Source organism: Podarcis tiliguerta, assembly GCF_965153285.1.
Source record: "Podarcis tiliguerta genome assembly, chromosome: 16".
Classification (NCBI taxonomy): domain Eukaryota; kingdom Metazoa; phylum Chordata; class Lepidosauria; order Squamata; family Lacertidae; genus Podarcis; species Podarcis tiliguerta.
In genome coordinates this window covers 31,104,344-31,129,956 of record NC_139549.1, presented here as the reverse complement: position 1 = coordinate 31,129,956, position 25,613 = coordinate 31,104,344, and the positions used below count along the sequence as shown (strand labels likewise).

General features: G+C 46.5%; 1 protein-coding gene across 3 annotated transcripts in view; it reads right to left on the bottom strand.

The window, feature by feature from the left end:
* Window positions 1-1,483: 1,483 nt before the first annotated feature.
* Window positions 1,484-25,613, bottom strand: part of COMT (catechol-O-methyltransferase) — a 44,088-nt gene continuing 19,958 nt past the window's right edge. For all 3 annotated transcript variants that reach the window (XM_083418404.1, XM_083418405.1, XM_083418403.1), the window contains exons 2-5: window positions 9,383-9,671; window positions 6,714-6,907; window positions 2,889-3,020; window positions 1,484-1,696 (exon numbers count right to left, since the gene is read on the bottom strand). In XM_083418404.1, coding sequence (XP_083274530.1) covers window positions 1,517-1,696; window positions 2,889-3,020; window positions 6,714-6,907; window positions 9,383-9,671 — 795 coding nt within the window. In that variant the 3' untranslated portion in view covers window positions 1,484-1,516. The remainder of the gene's footprint in view (window positions 1,697-2,888; window positions 3,021-6,713; window positions 6,908-9,382; window positions 9,672-25,613) is intronic.

The following is a 25,613-nucleotide window of genomic DNA, read 5'->3' as shown; positions in this document are numbered from 1 at the left end:
TGAGGCTTCCAGTGGTTCAGTAAAAGTGTGGATTTGCTGAACCACTGGACCTGCCAAAGTACACCTTCCAGGTTGCCAGTTTGCACCTGCTTGCTTGTCTATCCACATTCTGAAGGCTTTAGAGGAAGACGCTCTTGTCAAGCAGTAGGAACCCAGTAGGGTTTCCGGGAGGGAGGGAGCTGGGCCGAGTACAAGTGCTCTGACCTTCTACCTTCCACTGCTCTTTCAGTCAGCGCCCCCCAAACTTGTGGGATGTGACCATATGACGCTGAGAACATTTTCTGTGCATTGAGACTCCTAGCCTGTTCTCGAATCCAGGGTTCCAAAATGGGAAGGGGGAAGACATTGCCTTCCACATGCTGGAAAGGCCAGTGGCGTAGCGTGGGTTGTCAGCACCCGGGGCAAGGCAAGTAATTTGCGCCGCCTAACCCGGGGCAAGGCAAGTAATTTGCGCCCCCTAACCCGGGGCAAGGCAAGTAATTTGCGCCCCCCCCGCTGCACTGTCCCTCCCCCAGATAGTCCCTCGCTCTCTCTCCGCACCGCACCGCACGCCTGGCACCCTCCCCTCCACAGTGGGCGGCGACCCGGCGGCTCGGATCGGATTCGCACAGCCAGCACTGCAGTGAGAGAGAGTGAGTGAGCCAGGTAGGGGCAGAGAGCTGCGAGTGCGAGCGCCCCCCCCCCCCAGATGTTGCGCCCGGTGTGGCCGGCCCCCCCCTGCACCCCCCATGCTACACCACTGGGAAAGGCGACTAAAGTGACAGAAGAGGCTCCCATATCTCCTTTCCAAAACCAGCGGGGGCCGTAAATGGACCAATTTGTAAGCTTAAATTGCACTGTGCATATATGGCTTGCAGCGCAATGGCTAGTCTTGTCACAGCCACATCCAGCCCCTGCTGCTTCCTGTGGAACAGACTGTGCCTCCAAGTTTGCAATTCTCATGTCGCTTCTGGCTGCTGCGTAGGAAGGAGATGGGTCTGACTGTTCATTGCTTTCCCCCATATTCCCCCCCCCCCCGAAATACTCCTTTTATGTCTGTCTCCAAAGGCAATTTGGTCTTGTTTGGCTGAGAAACACAAAGCGAGCCACTGGGCTTTGGCATTGTTGGGTAAAAAGCAGAAAATCCAATAGGTGAGGCCATCAATGAAAATGGTCATTCGCTAAAATGGAAATGTAACAAAACTGCCCATCACCTCCGGATGGATCCTTAGCTGCCTAGCCTATTTATACACAAGGGGTTGTATCCTGCTAGGGTCTACTCTGGGTATACCCACTGAAATCAATGAACCTAGGTTGGCCATGTTCATTCATTTCAGTGGGTCTCAGTTGACCTTAACAGAAGCTCCCTTGTTCTCCTGCTGACTTGCCTTCTTTGCAACTTCTTCTACCGTGACAAATTCGCTTTAGCCACAAGCCCAAAACTACAGAAAGCTAACGCCGACCCACAGACAGGACTACGGTGTGTGCTCACACATACAAGCAGTGGCTTGACACTAAGGTTTTAATACTCTCACTCTCATCCCATGTAAACGGCCTTTTCCATTGCGTCCTCCACTTTCATGTACTCCAGGTGAGAGGGGTAGTTAGTGCAGTCAAAGCTTTTGTGGCTACGGATGTACTTGACGAAATCTGGAGCCCCCGGGTAGACGATGTTGTCTGCCAGAAGGATGGAGCCCTTCCTTAGGTAGCCACATTCCTGAGAAGAGAGACAGGAGATAGACGATTAGCTCTCTCTTGAGAGTGGTCCTACCACTCTAAGGGAGGTCTTTACTTCATTTTGAAGAATCCCAGAAGTTCTTCAAGGAGATGTTCGGAAGATCTACCACATAAAAACGAGATTCCAAGGAATCTCTTGGACTTCCCTCCTCCCCTTTGTGGGTCCTATTGTTAATCATTTCCTCCCGCATCTTTTATACTAACCCAAATCTTTTACCTCTCCATTGTGTCCAAAATTCACCATTAAACTACAAGCGATACTCCAATCCTACTAATGACGGTTTGCAATGGTCTTTAAGATAAGTTATAAATTTCCCTCATTCCTTATTAAGATTTTGGTCTTCCTGACTTCTGATTCTTTCCATCATTTCTGCCATTTCGGCATAATCCATCAACTTAATCTGCCGTTCTTTGCTGGGAGGGACTTCATCTTCTTTCCATCTCTTATCTAATATGGTTGGAAGTGGAAATGTGGAAGTTTGGAAGTGGGCTGGGCAAGTTTGTTTTGTTTCTACACTGGCTTGAACTGTACTTTTTGCATTGCTTCCATTTGTTGTTTCACTTTATGGCTTGAATGGGAGACCTGGCCAGACTTCTGTTGCCTCTAACTTCTGTGTTTTCTAGGCATTCTGTGATGATACCATCTTCCCTTGGTTGGGTGCAGGCCGGACCCCATTTTGTGGACCCCATTTTTAGCTCCGTCAGTTTTACTGTTCTCCCACACCCTCCACCCCTGGTAGCTTCCTAAAATCTTGCTGTTCCCTTTACGCCTGCTTCAAACACTCTCACTGTTTCCATCCCCGTAGAAACCAATGAAAAACAAAGGTAGTTTTCATTTGGAACTCGTTCGTTTGAATTCCCATTTGTTTTCATAGCTAAAACAAATGGGACTCCTTAAAAAATGAATGCAAGTCCCCTAGCGGGCAAGCTGATAGCTTCTCCCTCTCAAAGGATGCAAGGCAGTCTAACTCAGCCCTCCCCAAGCTGGTGACGTCCAGATGTTTTTGACTCCAGGTGCTCTGAACTCCCATCGCCTTTGGTCTTTCGGAAGACCAAAATGAAAGACAAAATCTAGCAGGCTCCAGGCCGCATGAGAGTTCAGACCGCTGCGTGTGGTCCACACCAGGAATATGGAACCTCTTAATTTCCAGAGAGGCATCGCTCCAACTTACTTCGAGGAGGATGGTGTCGGGACAGTATCTTTCTTTCCAGTGGTCCAGAAAGACAAAATCGACCTTGTCCACCTGATATTTTTCCCTCAGCTGTGGGATGATGTCCTGAGAATGGCCCTCGATGATTGTGATCTGAAAGCAAAGAAGAGCTGTGTTACAGAAAGCCTTGGGCAGTTTTTGGGGTCTCAGTGTGCTTGGGTGGGGGGCATTGCTGACGTCTCTTCTGGAACCCCCTTTAATACCTTCTCCCTAACCTGGTACTGTGAGCAGCATCTAGTGGCTGGGTCCAGCGGCCATTTTAAATTTTCACAGTGCCCCTAGGCCAGGCTTCCTCAAACCAGGCCCTCCAGATGTTTTGAGGCTACAGTTCCCATCATCCCTGATCACTGGCCCTGCTAGCTAGGGATCATGGGAGTTGTAGGCCAAAAACATCCGGAGGGCTGAGTTTGAGGAAGCCTGCCCTAGGCAGTGTCACTCTGGGCAGTAAGAGACATCAAAAGGGCAGCTAAAAAGGTAAAGGGGCCCCTGGCCATTAGGTCCAGTCGTGGCCGACTCTGGGGTTGCGGCGCTCATCTCGCTTTATTGGCCGAGGGAGCCGGCGTACAGCTTCTGGGTCGTGTGTCCAGCATGACTAAGCCACTTCTGGCGAACCAGAGCAGCGCATGGAAACGCCGTTTACCTTCCCGCCAGAGCGGTACCTATTTGTCTACTTGCACTTTGACGTGCTTTCGAACTGCTAGGTTGGCAGGAGCAGGGACCGAGAAACGGGAGCTCACCCCGTCGCGGGGATTCGAACCGCCGACCTTCTGATCGGCAAGCCCTAGGCTCTGTGGATTAACCCACAGCGTCACCCGCGTCCCATAAAAAGGGCAGCTAGTGCGAGTTAAAATGGTGCCTCTGTCTCTCGCCAACGCCAGGTAAGCCCGCCAGGTCCCACCAACAGAAGAGGAGACTCACAAGAGGACACTTTGCCCCAGGCCCCAGAGCCAGCCCCAGATACAGAACCAAGATTGTATGCTATGGATAGACTGCGGAATGCTCTCCCCAAGGCTGACTCACCTGGGGCCACCTTTTATCTATTTTTAGACACCAAGCAAAAACTTTTCTTTTAGCTCATAACTGGTAGGGGTTTGAGCACTAGTGGTTGTTTTTAGAGGGGTAGGTTATGAAAGACCTGCCTTTTATTGGCATACTTTTTAAACATTTCAGTGGCTCGTTTGAGTCATTTGTTGTCAGTAAAGCAACTAAGAAATTATTACAATAATAGCAATATTCAGCTCTTCGTTTGAAGAGTTTCAAGTAGTTGTGGTTGCATAGATTAACCATTTTAGTGGTTTTTGAGTCACTTTCAGAAGTAAAGCAACTAATAAATTAATAATGATGATGATGATGATGATGATAATATGCTTTAGATGTTGAAAGCAGGAGGGCCATGGTTCCCAAAGTGGGTGTCCATAGCTGAAAATTAAACTAAATCATTTTAATTGGACCTTGAAGAAATGTGCAATTGATTGCTACTGTTTTGAATCTTACTGTGCTATTATCTTCCATAGCGGATTATGCAAATCGCTGTTCTGAAGAATGCTTTTTATGGGGAACAACAACAACAATTTATTACTTATACCCCGCCCATCTGGCCAGGCCTCCCCAGCCACTCTGGGTGGCTTCCAACAGGATATCAAAAACACAATAAAACATCAAACATTAAAAACTTCCCTAAAAGGGCTGCCTTCAGATATCTTCTAAAAGTCAGATAGTTGCTTATTTCCTTGACATCTGAAGGGAGGGCGTTCCACAGGGCGGGTGCCACTACCGAGAAGGCCCTCGCTTCCTGCAGTGAGGGAACCGCCAGAAGGCCCTCGGAGCTGGACCTCAGTGTCCAGGCAGAATGAGGGGGTGGAGACGCTCCTTCAGGGGGCACTGGGGATGAGTTTATGAAGCCAAAGGCCAGTGGCCTGAAAAAGTTTGGAAACCACTGCAGTAGAGGCTGGTTTATTAGGGGGCACTGACCTCAACCAGCCCCATGCACCTGCCTCCTTATTTACAATGAATCCAAGAGGCCTGTCAGCTTCTTCCTCCTTCGACTCAGTGTTACCCCTTGCAGAACTCAGCAGGGACAAAACTAGAATTGGTTGGCTCTGCTTGTCATTGCCTGCAGCGCCACCTACTGTTGGTCTCCCTGCCTTCTGCCCTATCAATCCCAGTGCACACCAGCCACCAAAGCAGTTGAATTGCCCTGTTGTAAACAACAAAAAATGCTTCGGTCAAATACGACTTGGGGGGTCACTTGGGTTTTGTGTGCGCATAATAAGCTGGCTTGGTTATTTCTTCCCGAAACATTTTCTCTCTGTGTAGTTATAAAGTAGGTGACCTTTGCTCCTGGTCGAGGGAATGTTAACACTTCTGCCAGTGGCAAGGGAAGTCTCTGGTGGGAACTAGTGATTCGCTTGGCTTATGATCCGGGAAAGTTTATGAGGCTCCAATTGTTTCTTCTGTAAGGGCAAAATAATAAAGAGCAAGGCCTTTCCCAACAACTCAGCTCGGTCAAGGGTCACTCAGGGCCAAACTACCCCCCCCCCCCAGTCAAACCCAGATCTGCCCTCAATCATCTACAGGGATGGGGAACTTGTGGCTCTTCGAAAGTGGTGGACTACAACTCCCATCAGCCCTGGCTAGCATGGCCAATGGCCAGGAACGATGGGAGCCGTAGTCCACCGAAGATCTGGAGAGCTACAGTTTCGCCACCCTTGACCACAAAACAGGGTGTGCGCTCCATTTCAGCAGCAAAACGGATGTGTAGTCTAAGATAGGGTTACCAGACATCCCCGGTTCCTGGGGACAGTCCCTGGATTTGCAAATCTGTCCCTGGACAAATTCTGTCCCTGGAATGTCCCCGGATTTGCAAATCTGTCCCTGGGAAACGTGGCAGCTGCAGCCTCAGCAGCCCGGAGCCAGCCTGTTAACACAGTTGGCTCTGGCTGGCTTCAGGAGCTGCTCGATGCCGTGGCGCCCACCATATTTCCGGTGCCACGGCAGCGAGCAGCTCCTGAAGCCAGCCAGAGCCAACTGCACTACCAGGTTGGCCTCTCCTGGGCAACGGCCACCTGCCCGTGACTCCCGAGCCTCCCCTGATCTGTCAAAACAAAGGGGGAAGGAGATCAGGGAAGGCTCGGGAGTCACGGGTGGGTGGTGCGCCGTTGCCCAGTTTTTAAAAAAACTCTGGGCATTTATGTTTCACAGGGTGCGAAAGAAGGGCTTTGCACCTTTATACAATATGCATGTGTGCTTGGGCCCAGGGTCTTTTGCCTCAACATCCCCACTACTGACTCCCTGTTGTTACTCAGCTTAAAAAAAAAAAGTGTCCCCGGATTCATTGAAAAAAATCTGGTAACCGTAGTCTAAGAGTGCAGAAGTCGTGCTTTGAATGTGTGTCGGACGTGTTTCAAATGTATAGTTTGCATTTTCCCTTTCCTACCTCATTCAGGCCTGGCACCCACCCACACCCACCCACAGGGCTACCAGGACTGATGGACAGATGCCCTGATTTCCAATCCAATGAGCACTGGGCCTGACATTTTAATTTCCAGCAGGACGCCTGGTGTGGAGGCCTGCCATCTAAATTTCCCACAATGCCCCAGAGCGTTGCCACCTATCAGGGATGCTGTGGGAGCCTTGGGAGGGACTTGGACCAGATGGTCTTTGATGGGCCCCCTCCCAACTCCACAATTCAACGGAATTAAAAACAACGACTCTCTCAGAGAGCCGCAACCACCATCAATTTGCTGCTGACAAACATTTCGGAGCTCTCTGTGTGCCGGATAATACCTTCTCGCTGAGTCCAGCAATTTCGATGATCTCTCTGGCAATGGAGGCAAACTCGGGATTGAACTCGATGGTAAGAAGACGGGCGTTTGGTTTCAAAAGGCGAGCGATCCTGATGGCCGAGTAGCCTACGTACGTTCCAAATTCCAAAGCGATGGTAGGATCCGCTTCTTCGACGACCTTATCTAGGATCACACCTGGAAAAGGAGGGTGCTGACTTTAGCAGGGCTCGATTAATAGGCCTGGAGACCTGATTAGTTGACAGAAGAGCCCTAAAAACTGCCTTATTTCTTTTTTCTAAATTACAGTAGAGGTGTCTGAGACAGGGTAACCTGGGAGCAAGATCATATGTATAGATTCACCACTGAATGGCTATTGAGAATTTGGGACGTGGTATACCCAGTGAAATTGACTAAGACAGTGAGAGTCTGAGAGAGGGGGGAAACAGGCAGTGCTTCTGTTTGAAAATGGAGGCACTGGGATGAGAAATGGACAGGGCAATGTGCAACTTTATGCTTTATTAACAAGTGTTTAATATTGTTTAAGAACAGAATGCATTGGAGTTTTTGTTGTCGGTTGTTATATCTGTTTGATTTGGCTGAGTCTGACTTGTGGATGTTTAAAACAGAAATGCCATAGCCCAATTTTTTTAGGTTACATTCTGATTGAAATTCTCAATCTGCGATGACCATAGCTCTAGACTGAATTGTGCACATCTCACTAGGAGGCAAGGCAGGTAATACAGAACTGTTCTGGATACTGAGGGGGAGAATATTTTCCTTGCCATGAGCCAAATCCTGACATGTATCCTCACCTCTTGAAAGGGCTATTTAGGGATGCATGCAGTTGGTAGGTGGGGCCAAAGTCACTCCTCCCCTCTCTCTGTCTTTCCCACCATGACAACGCCCTCCATTCATATCCCCTATCTATCCCATTCATTAACAAAAACCCCATCCATTCACATAAATATACACTGCATTCCTTCATCCCCTGCATCAATGCATTCACCAGCTTCTTTTATCCATGCCCAGGGGCACTCCTATGTACTCAAAATGAACTGGAGCTCCCCTTCCCCTGTAAAGGTAAAGGGTAAAGGGACCCCTGACCGTTAGGTCCAGTCGCAGACGACTCTGGGGTTGTGGCGCTCATCTCGCTTTATTGGCCGAGGGAGCCGGCGTACAGCTTCCGGGTCATGTGGCCAGCATGACTAAGCCACTTCTGGCGAACCAGAGCAGCACACGGAAACACCGTTTACCTTCCCGCCAGAGGGGTACCTATTTATCTACTTGCACTTTGACGTGCTTTCGAACTGCTAGGTTGGCAGGAGCAGGGACTGAGCAACGGGAACTCACCCCGTTGCGGGGATTCGAACCGCCGACCTTCTGATCGGCAAGCCCTAGGCTCTGTGGTTTAGACCACAGCACCACCCGTGTCCCACCAGCACCAAAATGCAGCAGGCTGCCAATAGGAAAATGAAGAGATTGGTCTTTTCTCCACCAGTTGTCTCAATAACCTACATGGAATTGTAAGGATGTGCCTGCATGGAATTCCTGGCCGGCTGAGGCTACCAGACACATTGTTAAATGCAAGGCTGTTCAGAGGCCCCACAGAGAGCCTCAAGGTCCATAAATAGCAACACCCTAGAGGTCCCGGGCCCTAAGGAAGTTAGATTAGCCTCAACCAGAGCCAGGGCCTTCTCAACACTGGTGGAACGCTCTGTCTCATGAGACCAGGGCCCTGCGGGATCTGATTTCTTTCTGCAGGGCCTGTAAGACAGAGTTGTTCCACCTGGCCTTTGGCTTAGAATCAGTTTGAATCCCTCCCCCTCTTTCTTTTTCCTTTCTCCTCCTGTGAAGAGGCTGCATCCTAATGTTGTATTTTAATCTTGTTTTTTAAATTGTATTTTAATCAACTTGTTTTTATTATTGGTTGTTAACCGCCCTGAGCCTGGTCTTGGCTAGGGAGGGCGGGGTATAAATAAAATTTATTATTGTTGTTGTTGTTATTATTATTATTATTATTAATGCTGGACTAGACGGGCCCTTGGCCTGATCCAGCAAGGCTTTCTTTATATTCTAAAGAGAAGCCATCTCCACATCTCTTGGTGGCGATCAAAGACCAACTTTAAAGGAGCTCCACCCCATTGTCAAAGAGCGAACCGACAGTAGATCACACTGCTCAAAGTTGGAGTTGGACTCTTTTGAAGCAAAAGCACAATCATCACTTGGCTGAGTGTCTGGACTAAGGAGCACAGCGCCTCATCTCTGGGAGGTCTTACGCATCAGTTGCCAAGACTGAAAGTCTCCATCTCCCCACAGCCCTCCTCTCCAGGGCTTCTCCCAAGCAATCAGAGACTATGTCTGCATGAAGGCAACCTCTCCTCCACTCTTTTCACACCGCCGGGAGACCAGGGAGAAGGGAGCTTGCATTGCAGCAGGAGGGAGAGACACTTATAACTCTGCACCACAGACTCTGCATCCCAGCTCACTAAGCCCTGTTACCTCTTCATCCTTTGACACCGCCTCTTCCCAGTCTTCTCCCTCTTCTCCCTTTGAACACTCATTGTCACCCACCACCACTCCCCGGGCTCCGAGCCCCCTTCCTTTGGGGGTTCCCCAGTTGGTTCCTCCCACCCTTCCTCTGCGTCCAACTCGTCCAGGACGCCCGTTTACCTTTCTCATCGCCCACGTTCATGGCCCACTCTTTCTGGGAGCAGTAGTTGTCGATGCAGTCCAAGACGCTCTCGGGATCCCCTTTGACGGCATTGTAGGACACAGAGTTCAAGATCCGCTGCTCTTTGCTCTGATCCATGACAAAGTTGGTGATTTTCTCTAGCACGATTTCATTCCAGAACATAGTAGCATGGATGTTGTTTCTGAGCAGGATCACCAGCGCCACCATAAACAGGAGGGAGCCGACACCGACAGATACCAGGATGGTCAATATCCAACCTTCCAGCATCTGAAAGACATATGTAGGCAACCAGTTAGGGATGGGGAAGAAAGCTGGATTTATCACCAGAGGCCTTTCTTCTTGGAATAATAGAATCATAGAATCATAGAGTTGGAAGAGACCACAAGGGCCATCAAGTCCAACCCCCTGCCAAGCAGGAAACACCATCAGAGCACTCCTGACATATGGTTGCCAAGCCTCTGCTTAAAGACCTCCAAAGAAGGAGACTCCACCACACTCCTTGGCAGCAAATTCCACTGTCGAACAGCTCTTACTGTCAGGAAGTTCTTCCTAATGTTTAGGTGGAATCTTCTTTCTTGTAGTTTGGATCCATAGGTTTGGAACTGCCCAAGAAAGATGTTAAATTATTTTTGTATGCCACAACGGCTGCTCGAATATTACTTGCTAAAAATTGGAAAACACAAGAACTACCAACAGTGGAAGATTGGCAGTTGAAGATGATGGACATTTTGGAGCTAGCTGACCTGACTGGAAGAATCCGCGACCAGAAAGAAGAGGAGTTTCAGGAAGATTGGAGGAAATTTAAGGACTATTTGAATAAATATTGTAATATAAAAAATGAAAAACTACTTGAAAGTACCAAATAGGCCTAGGGTTAGAATAGGATATAAATAAATGGGATTTAGAATATTAAGAAAAGTGAATAAGATGGATTTAATTGGAGTGATTTTTAGTTTAATAATGATATTGGAAAGCTGTTACATTCAATTATAAGGAAACTCAGAAGGGAGGGACTAGAAGTCAATTAAGAGGTGTAAAAAGGTGGGATTTTCAAAGAATTAAGTTTGTTTATTTGTTTATTTTTTTTGGTCTTTGTGTGTTATTTTGCTTTGTGGTTTTTGTTACAATTGTGGAAAATCTAATATATATATTTTTAAAGAAAACAGGATTTATCACATGCGTGCTCTCCAAAACAACATGCGAACCAAAACATTGCATCCTTCAAAATTTGCACTCATCTGAATTTTGCAGTGCTGACTAAACAATGATTGCAAAAGATACATATATTAAGGTATGCATAAAAATGAGGATATTAGTGAAACCGACATACAAAAAATGCATACTAGGGAAACTGCATATAAAAAGGTGTCTATTAGGAGAAAGTGCTGATGAATTTTCACGACGATGTTTGTTGTTTTTTTAAAAAACGACAATTGCTGCAAAATGTAGATAACTGAATTTAAGACTGGAAAAGTGAGAAACTGAGCTAATCAGGGTTGACCGTTCCTGCAAACACTTATGATCACCACTGGAAAGATAATCACCCACAATCTACAACCAGGCAATGGTCTGAGGACCTTACTACCCTTGCATTATAAATGTCTATTTCATGTGGATATGTCCCAAGCTGGCTGGCATATTTCGGCTTGTATGCTTAAGCTGAGACGGGTGTATTGATGGCCTCTGGCCTTGTTAATGTGAGCTGGTGCGCTAAACTTGGTATATATATATATTTTTTAAATGGAACATTTATTTTATTGAAAGATTAATACATCAGTCAATGAGCTCTCCAGACAGAGTACATCATAAAACTGCTAATAAAACCACAGCTAAAATCCACAAGACGCATTAAAACCAACTGTACAAAAGGTTATCATTAAAACACAGATTAAAAAACACTAAACATTTTTTAAAGGTCTCAGGAAAGCTGCTAAGGCAAAGGAACACAAAGAAAACCACCACTTTTGTCACCACCCAAGTTTATTGTTGTCGTTGTTGAATTCAAATTCAAATTTTTATTATGGTCGTAGACCAGGATAAGTAGGACGGGGTACAATCATTTAAAAACTGTAAAACATTTTGGAAAGCTAAAAAGTATTGAAACAGAAGGTATATATAAAAGTCTATAAGAATCTAATTAAACGGGTGTGGAAGAGCATAAAGGGTTAGTATATTAAAAACTATGGCTATCCATTTACAGAGCACTCCGATACGAGTTTTCATCCAATCTGGTTTGTGGCACAGGTGGTTGCTGTTGTTATTTTGCAAGCCCTCCAAAAAAGGATGATTCCCAAACTGCTAGCATTCCCTCACATTTTCTTATTGAAATAAAATTCAGGAGAAGGAGAGCCTCTAGTACAGTCCAGCTATCAAAGACAGAGACAAAGAGAAGGGAACCCAGGCATGAAAGGTCCACTCTATCATAGGCAAGGTTTTATAACTAGCTAGTCGTCTAAGGAGACTGAGGCTACTGCTTCTATGACAGGCATAGGCAAACTGGGCCCTCCAGCTGTTTTGGGACTACAACTCCCATCATCCCTAGCTAACAGGCCCAGTGGTCAGGGATGATGGGAATTGTAGTCCCAAAACAGCTGGAGGGCCCAGTTTGCCTTTGCCTGTTCCATGAAACCTAAGCCAAGATTCTATGCGTGCCTATTTTAGCCATTTTACAGAGCAATCCTACCAGGCATGGTCGAATTTACCACTTTCGGTTTCCCATTCCCAGACTCAGAAAAGGGCTTTATGATGATGATGATGATAATCATCATCATCATCTATTCATCTACCACCCTTTATCAAAAGATTCCGGGGTGGAATTTTTTTTAATCTATTTAAGAGACCATTGCAAGCAGATGAAAACTTTAGCAGGATTTTAATCTCACTTGTAATGTAACAAATACTATGGACAATATGGATTGATATAAAATATAGAACAGAATAATATGCAGTTGTGAATGCTGACAATAGGACCCATGAAGGGGGGGGGGGGAGTCTTGAGATTCAGAGTATTTGGCTTGTTATAATTCTATATTTGTAAAATCAAATAAAAATGATTACATTAAAAAACAAAAAACAAAAGATCCCAGGGTGGTGTGCAATGTTAGTAAAGGTAAAGGTACCCCTGCCCGTACGGGCCAGCCGTGTCCGACTCCGGGGTTGCGCGCCCATCTCGCTTAAGAGGCCGGGGGCCAGCGCTGTCCGAAGACACTTCCGGGTCACGTGGCCAGCGTGACAAGCTGCATCTGGCGAGCCAGCGCAGCACACGGAAACGCCGTTTACCTTCCCGCTAGTAAGCGGTCCCTATTTATCTACTTGCACCCGAGAGTGCTTTCGAACTGCTAGGTTGGCAGGCGCTGGGACCGAGCAATGGGAGCGCACCCTGCTGTGGGGATTCGAACCACGACCTTTCGATCGGTAAGTCCTAGGCGCTGAGGTTTTACCCACAGCGCCACCCGCGTCCCTTTGCAATGTTAGGAGCACATTACAAAACATCAACGATAAAAATGTAATAAAGACATAGTAAAAAGCATACTGACTGACAGCCTAATAGTAAAATAATCATAATAATAACAGTCCTCCCCCTACACTTTAACAGGCCATAGATTATTTAACAGCCATAAGCCTGGGTAAACAGAAATGTTTCTGCATGACGTCTAAAGACATGTAAGCAAGTCTCTCCAGGGAAAGCATTCCACAATCGGAATGCACAATTTTATATCTGCTTAGATGAGACATGATTCGTGGTGCACCAGTGAGGAAGGACCACAATTTCACTACCTAAGGTAACAGGCGAGTCATGATCTCAGGTGAACGATCGGACACAGGCTGCAAACACGGCGAAAAGGTGTCACCAAATGATGCCACTGTAACGGCAGTAGAAGCGATGGACATCATGGTCTCTGCACAAATCGCGGAGCTGCATGCCGACTTGGCAGCAAAGCTGTCAAACTTTGGAGGATGAAAATTGCACCTTTGCTACCTGAGTGTCAGGCTTCAGTGAATCCTATCCCTCCCACAGTGGCAGCCAAGGAGCAGATAAAATAGGAAGAGTTCTTACCAATTATTTATTCAGTATTCACAGAGAGAGACAGAAGAATGCAATCTCTGCTAAATAATGGTGTTGCTCCGAATAAGTCCCATCCCCACTGTCTCTCCTATTCTACATCATCCCTGTGATGGCTAAACTGAGCTTTCTGTTCTACTACTCTCAATGCTCACCTGGTCCTGGGGGGGGGGCAGGAATGCTTTCTAAAGACACTGTCAGCTGTCTCTCCTTTGGTTCTTCTTCCTGCTGCTCTTCTCCCAATATTTCCCAGCTTCTCCGCTCTGCAGCCTCTGAACTATGCCCTTCGGCAAACCACTGTTCTAAATCTATGTTGTCTGTTTCTTCTCTGGGAAGTGTAGGGAAGGGGGGGGGTTTCCACCATTCTTCCTCAGTCCCTTGGCACTGAGTGGTTGATGGCTGAAGACCTAGCGGTAAGTGCCTGACATTTGGACAGGATTCAATGCTCAGTGATGAATCCAAGAGACATACAGTCGTACCTCTACTTACGTATCCCTCTGGATACGGAATCTTCAGGTTACGGCCATGGCAAACCCGGAAGTGTATAATTCTGGGTTTTGCCGCGCAGGCATGTGCAGAAGTGCTCGATCGCGCCGCGTGCATATGCAGAAGCATGCCTCTATTTACATAATTTTCGGGGTGCGAATGGACCCCCAGAATGAATTAAGTTCATATCTGGAGGGTCCACTGTACAGGTAAAACCAGAGGACCAGAGAATTTGGGGACACCACCACCACGTTCAATTTTAAGGCTTGAAGGTGGCCAATGGAGACCTTGTTGGCTTTTTTACTTATCCCAGAGATAGAGATTGCTCGTATAGACCCTGAAACAGTTTCTACCCAAATGCGATTTTGGTTTTAAACGCAGTGTAAGGAGTCTCTATGGGAGCATATTGTATTTAAAAATGGGGTATCAGAGTTTTTAGGGGGGGGCAACCAGGTTGGGATAGCTGGGATAGCAGGCTTGTAGTTTTGAATGTTTTATGTAGATTTTTCAATTTTGTTGTTCTGAATGGGACAATGACAATAAAGATCATCGCATCGTAAAAGAGCTCACAGAAGCCTGGAGGCCTGTTTGTAAGAAAACTCCCTGCTGCAGGATATTATCATTGGTATTGCTACTTTGGAACCAGGGACTGTCTCCTCGCAAAGCCCTGCCACAGAGTTGCTGTTTGGCCCTACCCCCAAATGCTGGCACCACACAGGGCTGGCATCTTGCTTAACCAGGGCTGGCAGCAGCTACACGGGCCGTGTTCGCTTACTCTCTCCAGTCGGTTTTGCTGGGGAAGCAAGTGGGAGAGATGTCCCTCCTCCTCTCTTTAAACTTCTTATCATTATGCAGGACGCAGATTGAAGTCAGAAAATAATTACGTTGCCATGGAGACCCCCTCCGCTCACAGTGCAGTTGGTCTTTGTTCACCCATCTACTTATCTCGGCTGCGCGAGGAGCGTTATCCGTTTCAAAGTCTTGCAAACGGCCTCTTTTTCTCCTCCACAAAACTTTGTAATGCATTTTCTTTGCCTTGCAAAGGCTGGAACTTCAAACTGCCCTTTTATATTGCTTTGTTTTGCTTTTTGTGCACAGGAGCAATTTGTAGAAAACCGCAACCGTGGCAGAGTGGTAAGCGAAAGCAGGCCAGGCTCAGGTTCGAATTCTGATCGGGGGAAATAGAAGATAGATCCTCTAAGTCTAATGCCTTTCCAACAGAGTTCTACCACAAGGCAGCCTTGAACGTCACAAGGTGGGATCTCTTCACACGGTTGCAAGGTAATTCAGAATGATCTTGAGACAAGGTGAGGAGGCCACAGGTACAGAGGAAGCTGCTTACACCAAATCAGACCCACTCGGCCATCTAACTCAGTGTTGCCAACACAGACTGGCAACAGCTTGCTCAAGGTTTCAGACAGAAGCAATTCCAAACCCTACCTGCAGATACTGTGGACCAGACCTGGGACCTTATTCATGTAAGACGGATGCTCTACCTGAGCACCAGCCCTTCTGAGAGGAAAAGTTCAGGACTGAAAAGTTGAAGAACTCCATTTCCACATAGGGAGCTATGGAGTCAGACCATCAATGCATCTAGCTCACAGCGTTAGAAACTGAGCTATGAAAGATGGGAGCTAAATGGCACCTTAAGCCTAGGTTATGGGTGGAACAACAGGGTGTCTAGGTGCACTTTTTAATAACAAGAATACAAAGCTGAAGGGACACGGTTGGCACTGTGGGTTAAACCAGAGAGCCTAGGACTTGCCGATCAGAAGGTCGGCGGTTCGAATCCCCATGACGGGGTGAGCTCCCGTTGCTCGGTCCCTGCTCCTGCCAACCTAGCAGTTCAAAAGCACGTCAAAGTGCAAGTAGATAAATAGGTACCGCTCCAGCGGGAAGGTAAACGGTGTTTCCGTGCGCTGCTCTGGTTCGCCAGAAGCGGCTTAGTCATGCTGGCCACATGACCCGGAAGCTGTACGCCGGCTCCCTTGGCCAATAAAGCGAGATGAGCGCCACAACCCCAGAGTTCTAATGGTCAGGGGTCCCTTTACCTTTTTACAAAGCTGAAAATGAATGAACTGCAGCTAAAGTACTTTGTTCATTTTTTGCATGGTCTAGTCCTTCCCCTGCCCACCTCCCTAATATTCTTAAGAGGGTCTCTTCTCCAGTTTTCAGAGACTAGTTGGAGCGGGGAGGCAGATAAAGCTCCCCCTTTTCTTCCACTCTGCAGTTTTAAGCTGAAATCTTAAGCACAGTACTGCACCCAGAGCTCAGAAGCTGCTCACACTAATGAAATTCCTTGTTGCAAAATGAGCTATAACAATGGGAGTTTCAACCACTGCTAGCTCAGTATAGTCTGCTGGCAGCAGTTCTCCAGGGTTTCAGGCAAGGGACTCTCCCGGACCTACCTGGAGACGATGGGGATTGAACCTGGGGCCTTCTGCATGCCAAGCAGGTGCCCTACCAATGAGCTATGGCCTTTCCCCTTCCTACACTTTCACCCAGTGATACGTATTTGTTCTTTTTTTTTTCTCCTTGCTTCCTTTCTTGCTTCTTTTCAGTGCCAAAATAGAGAAGATGCCACATTTCCTTCTGTTTCCAGCGTTTGAGTTGTGAGTGCTTGTGTAGTCCAAGCATTGGCACCCACATACAGTGATACCTCGGGTTAAGTACTTAATTTGTTCCGGAGGTCCATTCTTAACCTGAAACTGTTCTGAAACCTGAAGCACCATTTTAGCTAATGGGGCCTCCTGCTGCCGCCGTGCCGCCAGAGCACAATTTCTGTTCTCAACCTGAAGCAAAGTTCTTAACCTGAAGCACTATTTCTGGGTTAGTGGAGTCTGTAACCTGAAGCGTATGTAACCTGAAGCGTATGTAACCCAAGGTACCACTGTATAAGAGGGAAACAGTAGCAGGTTTGCATGAACCCCAAGGTATGCAGAAGGACACACACACACACACTCACAGAGTGAAAGATCCAGTGTGTGTGTGTGTGTGTGTGTGTGTGTGTGTAATAAGCCCCCAGAATGTTCAATGAGGACTGGATCTGTTTTATAGCCACTGTGCACCTTAAGTGTGTAGCAGGAACCCCCCCCCCCATCATTCAGTTTGTACAAACTTCACACACACTCACACTCACACACTACATACGCTACACTTCTGTTATAAATTCATAGAAAATCAACCATACATCAGATTTGCACTGTTCCACTTTTATTTTACTCCATGAGGGAAAGACTACAGAATGGGGAAGGTTTGATACAGGGCGCCATAATCCCTTCACCATACCAGCACATCCACAGGAGCCCTGCCCAGTTGCTATGCCAACCCTGATGATCCCAGACAGAGGACAATCAGGATCACAAAGAACTTGCATATGGGAGTGGATTCGGCAGAGGACAGTGATCGGATCTTCCCTCAGCGGGCAGGAAACTGCGACTACCTTTTGTCTTCGGAGAATGACTCATGGGGAGGGGTAGAGGGGAACCAGCCAGGTGACAGAACACTCAGGTTACCACCACAACTCCTCCCTCAACCCCTCCTTTCTGTAATGTATGCATGATGTTTCTGGGGGTGGGCTTGACCTAGAGGAGGGGAATTTCAAAAGTTTTTATAAGGTCTTGCACACCATTTTTCTGTGTCTTTTCCTCTCTCCTGCGAGTGAGGGGAACACCCTGTTGCAGCAGTTCAATAAAGGCCAAGCCTACAGGCTGCTGATTTGCTCCAATTTACTCTGGTTGGCGTCTTTACTTTTTGTCCAAGGGAGCCCTCGGATTTTTCCGGTAACAGTTCTACCGTGAATGTATGCTTTGTAAATAAATAATAAAACTACCAGCCATTTGCCCCCCTTGTGCTCCAGACAGCTGGATGCATCCCTCATGCAGAAATGTGACAATGTCCTGTAGCACCCAGCCTGATGTTTCATATGTGCACAGGAGTGTGCCTTACACGAAACCAGACCTTCTCCTCCAAGGTGGTCTACTGGGATTGCTTCTGATCCCAGTGGGGTTTGCCAGCAATACAGTGCGGCCATCATGAGTTAGCAAGATGGGGTTGTAGCCAATGAAGTTTCACTCCGGCCAGACCCAATTCAATGACCCTACATTAATTTCAGTGGATCTACGCTGAGTACGAGTAGCACTGCATACAGCTCCTGTTCAGCCTGCTTTCTTTCCCCTGTGTACCCTTCTCGCTGTTTTGTGCTGCCAGATTAATCTGTTTGTTGTTGTTTTGGTTGAAGCACTGGCAGCTGGTGCCACGAAAGACAACTAGAACAAGCCAGCACCTTCCTTCCTTATCCCCAGGGTGCACACGGCAGGGGCAGAGGAAGGACTTTGCTGTTGCAACTGTTGCTCCACAACATGCGGAGAAAGAGGGATCATTTTGCTGCCAGCGGGTTTATGCAAGTGGTGGTTGTTGTTGTTGATGATGATGATGATTAATTTATTTATTTATTTATACCCTGCCCATCTGGCCGGGTCTCCCCAACCACTCTGGCGGCTTCCACTAGAATATTAAAATACAATGATTCATCAAATATTAAAACCTTCCCTGATCCATTGCCATTGCCATTTCCACCACAGACAAGAGGTGATGGCCAAAGCAAGATGGAGACCAGCAGGCCAAGGGATCTGGAGTTGGGTTGTGAACGAAGGCCGCGGAGGTGCTGATGCAAAGTTCATGAATTTCAGCACCACGGTTAGCAACCCTGCAGCTGAGCCAAAGATGCAAGTTGTTTCAGCACCAGCTTGGAACAACTGCCAGAACTTTTATCTTCTGGACCATACAATGGCTATGCTCTGCCTCTGCAGTCAGAGGTAGCAGTGTTTCTGAGTACTAGTTGCTGGAAATCACAGGTGGGGAGAGTGCTCTTGCGCACAGGCATTTGGGCAGCCACCGTGAGAACAGGATGTAGGTCTAGATGGGTCATTGGCTTGATCCAGCAGGCTCTTCTTACATTCAAGGTCAAGATTAAAAAATCATCCCCCAAGTGCTACATCTGGCCATGAAAGGATGAGCATCTTTTAATGCAGTAATTAGCTTCTTCTAGACAGTGGGTTTTCAAGCTGTGGGGGAAGCTCCTCACATCTTTCTTGATCTTCCAAGGTATCTGGTTTATTCACAGGAGTCTCGTGGCAGAGCTACCTCCATGGGGTACGGGGGACAAGGTGACAGTGGCTCCACAGTGGCTCCTAAGGTGTGGAGCCATCTCCTTCCCAGGGTGGAGGTTGTAAGAGGACACTGCAATTAGGTATTCCTCGTCTAGAGCCTAGACAATTTGTACATCTTGCTGATTAATCATTCAGAAAGTTTCACAGCAATTGTAGTTAATGTCAGGAGGGTTAATCATGTGGCTCCTCACACCAACAGAGGACAATAAGATCTGGGTTGAAGATTAAGCCCAAGAGGATTTGACCCACCAACAATTGGTGATGAATTAGGGAAAGATAATTACTTTCCACTCGCCTGAACTCAAGTCTGAAAATCAAACTCGGCAGCTTCACACTGGAGTTTTCTTTTGAAAAGTTATTGTCGTTGAAAAGTGGCAACTTTCAAGTCAGTTAAAAGAGTGTTCAGGGAGACTAAAATATTCCCCGCTGGTTTCTGTGCGTGACAATTTTTTAAATAAAAAACGTCTCTTTTATTCTTTTGCATAGAAACAGTCTCCGTTTAGCCTCTGGGAATGGCAGAGAGCCAACATGGTGAGCAGAGACTAACAATCTTTTTGCTCCTTGTCTCCCGGACAGAAGGGGTATGTGTGTGTGCGCGTGGACACATGTGCAATATGTGCATCTCAAAACTCCTGAAGGCGCAGTAAAACTGTTCTGCTTTGCCAAAGACTATATTTACAACGCACAGATAATTTCAGGAGCTCGCAGAAAACCTGGCATACTCATGCCATTTCTGGTAACATATCTCACAACAACTCAGTGGGGAAATGGCAAGCAATATTTAAAAATATCACTGACAAACTGGAACGTGTCCAGAGGAGGGCAACCAAAATGGTCAAAGGCCTGGAAACGATGCCTTATGAGGAACGGCTAAGGGAGCTGGGCATGTTTAGCCTGGAGAAGAGGAGGTTAAGGGGGGATATGATAGCCATGTTCAAATATATAAAAGGATGTCACATAGAGGAGGGAGAAAGGTTGTTTTCTGCTGCTCCAGAGAAGCGGACACGGAGCAATGGATCCAAACTACAAGAAAGAAGATTCCACCTAAACATTCGGAAGAACTTCCTGACAGTAAGAGCTGTTCGACAGTGGAATTTGCTGCCAAGGAGTGTGGTGGAGTCTCCTTCTTTGGAGGTCTTTAAGCAGAGGCTTGACAACCATATGTCAGGAGTGCTCTGATGGTGTTTCCTGCTTGACAGGGGGTTGGACTCGATGGCCCTTGTGGTCTCTTCCAACTCTATGATTCTATGATTCTAAAATTATGTCCTGAATAATGGAATTATGCCCATGAAGCAGTTGGCTTGGACGAAGAGAGTGTGTTTTGCTTCCTCTTTCTACTTTACTACTGCCAGTCAGTGCAGCAATAGTGAGCTGGGTGCCCAATGGTCTGACTTGGGGAAGAGGCACCTCCTTATGTTCCCAATATTGTCTTAGCCATGTGCTGAGGCCATCCGGGGTCTTATACAGGCTGGCCAGCCTCCTTGAGCAATTGGCTTGTGTGATAGGAATTTTGAGGTCTTGATATATGGTAATGTTCATACCATATATTTGGGAGAAAAGCAATGACAAACCTAGACAGCATCTTAAAAAGTAGAGACATCACCTTGCCAACAAAGGTCCATATAGTAAAAGCTATGGTTTTCCCAGTAGTGATGTATGGAAGTGAAAGCTGGACCATAAAGAAGGCTGATCGCCGAAGAATGGATGCTTTTGAATTATGGTGCTGGAGGAGACTCTTGAGAGTCCCATGGACTGCAAGAAGATCAAACCTCTCCATTCTGAAGGAAATCAGCCCTGAGTGCTCACTGGAAGGACAGATCCTGAAGCTGAGGCTCCAATACTTTGGCCACCTCAAGAGAAGAGAAGACTCCCTGGAAAAGACCCTGATGCTGGGAAAGATGGAGGGCACAAGGAGAAGGGGATGACAGAGGACGAGATTGTTGGACAGTGTTCTCGAAGCTACCAGCATGAGTTTGACCAAACTGCGGGAGGCAGTGGGAGACAGGAGTGCCTGGTGTGCTCTGGTCCATGGGGTCACGAAGAGTCGGACACGACTAAACGACTAAACAACAACAACAACAATGTTCATAAGTGTACCAACCAAGCATGTACATAGATCAGCACAGGAAGACCGACCTGAAACCATTTTGATTCCCAAACTGACCAAAGGTTTTCCCTGCAAGGGGGGAGTGGGGGTCCGGGAGCCTTCCCATTGTCTCAGAAATTGAGTAATCAGCATTTTAATGGGTGACAGACAATCAGGAAAGACAGTCAGGAAAGGCAATCAGATAACTTGGCAAACAGGAAAAACAACATTCAAATTTCTGTTTTAGATCGCCTTTTCTGTGATGTAGGTATGATGTATCTGGGGGGTGGTCTTAGGTTACACCCCTTCTGTGATGTATGTATGATGTTTCTGGGGGTGGTCTTGATCTACAGGGTGGCAATTTCAAAAGTCTTTATAAGGCCTCGCGTGCCATTGTTCTGGGTTCCTCCTCCTTTCCTGCATATGAGGGGAGCATCCTGTTGCAACAGATCAATAAATATCAAGCTTACTAGCTGCTTTGCTTCTCAATATTCTCTGGTTGGCCTCTGTTATTTTCTCCTACCAATAGGGAACCTACGTAAGGACTCTATATGGGCTCTTGGATACCTCATAAGGGAAAAGGGCAGATTTTGCTTACAACACTTGCTGGCCTAAAGCGTCCTCAATCAATTCTGTTGGCATTCGACATCCACACTATGGAGTGGATGAGGATCCCACTAAGGGTCCATCCTCAGAGACTGAAGAAGGCAGGAAAACTACGTCCTCAGGTCAGGACGGCCTGGTTACTAAGGGGCAAACAGAAAGGGAGAACTATTGCTAACCAAGTTCTGCTCGTGGCTTCCTGGAGCCATCTGATCTGCCAGTGGTCAAACAGGATGCTGGACTCAATGGCACCCCAATACAGGGCATTTCTCTATTGCACCCACCCCCATTAAAATGGGGCGTTTCCCGACGGGTCTATGGCTTGTGAAAGAGTTGTAGCTTGGTGCACAGACTTTCACATACAGGTTTGGTCCATGAACCTTCAGCTTGGGCTGGGAAAGGCTTCCGTTTGAAACCTCAAAGAGCCGGTATTATAGGCCAAGACATTAATAGACAAGATGTCAAACTGTTCTTACATGCAACAACAGCGGCAAGAGTATTGTTAGCCCAGAAATGGAAGCAGAAAGAAGAAAGATGAAAGAAGAATGGCTGACGAAATTAATGGACGATGCAGAATTGGACAAAATGACAGGAAGGATTTGAAACCTGCGGGACCAGAGATTTACAGAAGATTGGAAGAAGTATATGAATTATTTGAAGAGCAGCTATAATCAACAAATTACATTAGTAGGACTACAAGAAGTTTTGTAAAGAGGAATGTACGAAGTGTTACAAAGTAGAAAAAAGGTAGAGATATTGGTTATGAGTTTGAAATGTAATAGGGAAAATAAGAAATGCATACTAAGAGATTAGATTGGAAAATTTTCAGACAGGACTGATGGAAGTAAAAAAAATTGAATAAGATGTAAAAGTATGTTTAATTACTGTTGAAAATGATATGTTAAAAAAAACTAATAAAAATGTGTGTGTGTGTGTGTGTGTGTGTATAAACTTCAAAGAGCCACTGCAAATTGGCATAGACAAGGGATAGAGAACAAAATGTCCTCCATGTTCCCACCATGTTCCCTCCATGTTGGCTGGAGCTGAGTTCAACAACATCTGCCCTTCTATAAAGTGTTAGGGAGGGGGGTTAGTGGGTTGTTCTTGTTCTATTTTGATGATGTTTTTTATGTTTTCGCAGTGTAATTTTATCTTGTGAACAGCCCTGAGACCTGTGGGTACAGGGCAGTATACAAATTTTATTCATCACCATCATCATCACCATAGAATCATAGAATTGTAAAGTTGGAGGAACATCTACTCCAAGTCCCCGCAATCCAGAAATATGCAGCTGTCCCATACGGGGATTGAACCTGCAACCTTATCAGCACCATGCTCTAAACAACTGAGCTCTCCAGGGATAATCTGGAAGGCAACATGTCGGCTACCCCAGGCTGTATGTAGTAGGAATGCTCTTGAGATTTTCTGCCTCAGGTGTCAATATAGCTTTGCCCGTCCCTGTGGAGCAGGTGGCAGCATGGTCTAAACCACTGAGCCTCTTGGGCTTGCCGATCGGAAGGTCGGCAGTTCGAATCCGTGTGACGGTGGTGAGCTCCCGTTTCTCTGTCCCAGCTTCTGCCAACCTAGCAGCTTGAAAGCACGCCAGTGCAAGTAGATAAATAGGTACCGCTGCGGCGGGAAGGTAAACGGCGTTTCTGTGTGCTCTGGTTTCCGTCACAGTGTCCCGTTGTGCCTGAAGCGGTTTAGTTCTGCTGGCCACGTGGCCCAGAAAGCTGTCTGTGAACAAACGCCGGCTCCCTCGGCCTGAAAGCGAGATGAGCGCCACACCCCATTGTCCCCTTTAACTGGATTTAACTGTCCAGGGGTCTTTTACCTTTACCTGTTGCCTGTCCCTGTATTTTTCAAGCCACTGATTATTTATCTCTAGGACCGGAAGGTAACAATACTACATTCAATTGCAGCATTAGTTTTCAAATTCCTTCCAGGAGCATGATTAGCTTCTCAAAGGTTTATTACAGGGTTTTGAGGTTTGTGCGGCAGAATTCAGACACACAAGAGTTTACAATCTAATCTAGATGTTATTAGCTCACTCTGGCTGAAGGAGTGCTTAGGAAATCCAGTCTACTTTTCCACAAAAATGAGCTCTCCATCAGCCTGGTGGTGCTGATGGTAGGAGACGCAAACTTTAATGGCACAGTGCCTGGGGGAGAGCAGTCCTGATCTCATTGCAGAGGTGTTACCACTAATAACCGGAGTCCTCCCCAGCAAGAGTGTAATGATACTTTGCAATTACACAGTGGGTTTATTTTCCAAAATGGCAAAGCAAAATTAATTAGCTCTTTCAGTAAGTTGCTATAGCCAAAGGCCATTGTAAAACTGACATGTACAAATTAAAACTCTCTCTCTCTCTTTCTCCAGAAATGATATGGCGAAAAATACAGCAGTCTAGAAATTGTAGTCAAAAGAAAAGGCCCAGTTCTTCATCCTATAATTCATTTACCTGTGGTAGTTGTTTTTGTGATCAATTCAGTATTAATCACGATGGGTTTCAAAAGATGTTGAGAAGTAAAGTTTTCATGCATTTTTGTTTGTTTTGTTTTGTTTGTTTTGTTTTTGTTTGTTTGTTTGGTGGCCAGCAAATGTTATGACACAAAAATAAGGGACGGAATAGATTTTGTGTGGGAGATAAAGGACTGGGGTGAAGGGGTGGGGAGAGGATGAAACAGAGGGAAAGGTTGTTGATGGAAAGGCAAAAAAGGGGCTGGGATGGTCCTATTACAGATCTTCTGCAACACATATAATTTCTCTAAGCTGCCTTAGTCAGTTCTTTGTGTCACCTAGCACAGTATTGTCCACACCGACAAGCAGACTGAAGTTTCTCCCAGATTTTCCTGTGAGCCTGAACTATGTGGCTGTTCCCTGAATAGAGCTATGGACACCCCTTGCCTGAAAATCTGCACAAGCCACTTGTCACAGATTAACTCATAGCATTTATTGTTATTTATTTACACCCTGCCCATCTGACTGGGTTCTCCAGCCACTCTGTGTGGCTTCCAAAGAACTATAAAACCACAATAAAACATCAAACAAACAAAAAATTTCCCTATACAGGACTGCCTTCCGATGTCTTCTAGTCAGGTACTTGTTTATTCCTTGACATCTGATGGGAGGGTGTTCCACAGGGCGGGCACCACTACCAAGAAGGCCCTCTGCCTGGTTCCCTGTAACCTCACTTCTCGCAGTGAGGGAACCACAAGAAGGCCCTCGGAGCTGGACCTCGGTGTCTGGGCTGAACAATGGGGACAAAGATGCTCCTTCAGGTATACAGAGTCAAAGCCGTTTAGGGCTTTGAATGTCAGCACCAATAATGTGAAGTGTGTTCTACAATGTATAATGCTGTGTATTTCAGTTTTAGAACTGGATCAAGGCCGAGTGATACTGATTAGCCCAAATTGAACCAAAGGCTTCACGGGCTGGTTCAGACTAGTTTTCCCGAGTCTGGCACTCTTAACAACAGCAGCCCTCATGCTTTTGTGGGTGGCGAAACTGATTTTTCGGAAGATATGGTCACCAAACATATATTCAAAGAAAAGCTGTGGATGAGAGGGTGGTGCTCAGGTATGTGTAAAATCCCTTACACTTGGTAAGCTCTCATTTTCCTGGCTAAAGAATCTGAAGCAGCTGGAGTTCTGTTTGTTTCCTTTTCCTTTTTAAAAGTGGATATTTTAATTCTACCTACAACATGAGCAATTCCACTGTTAATATTATGTTGCTGTGGCAATTCCCATTAAAACAGGAGATGGGTTGTTAGGGAATGTTAAGGAATATTCTTACCTTCA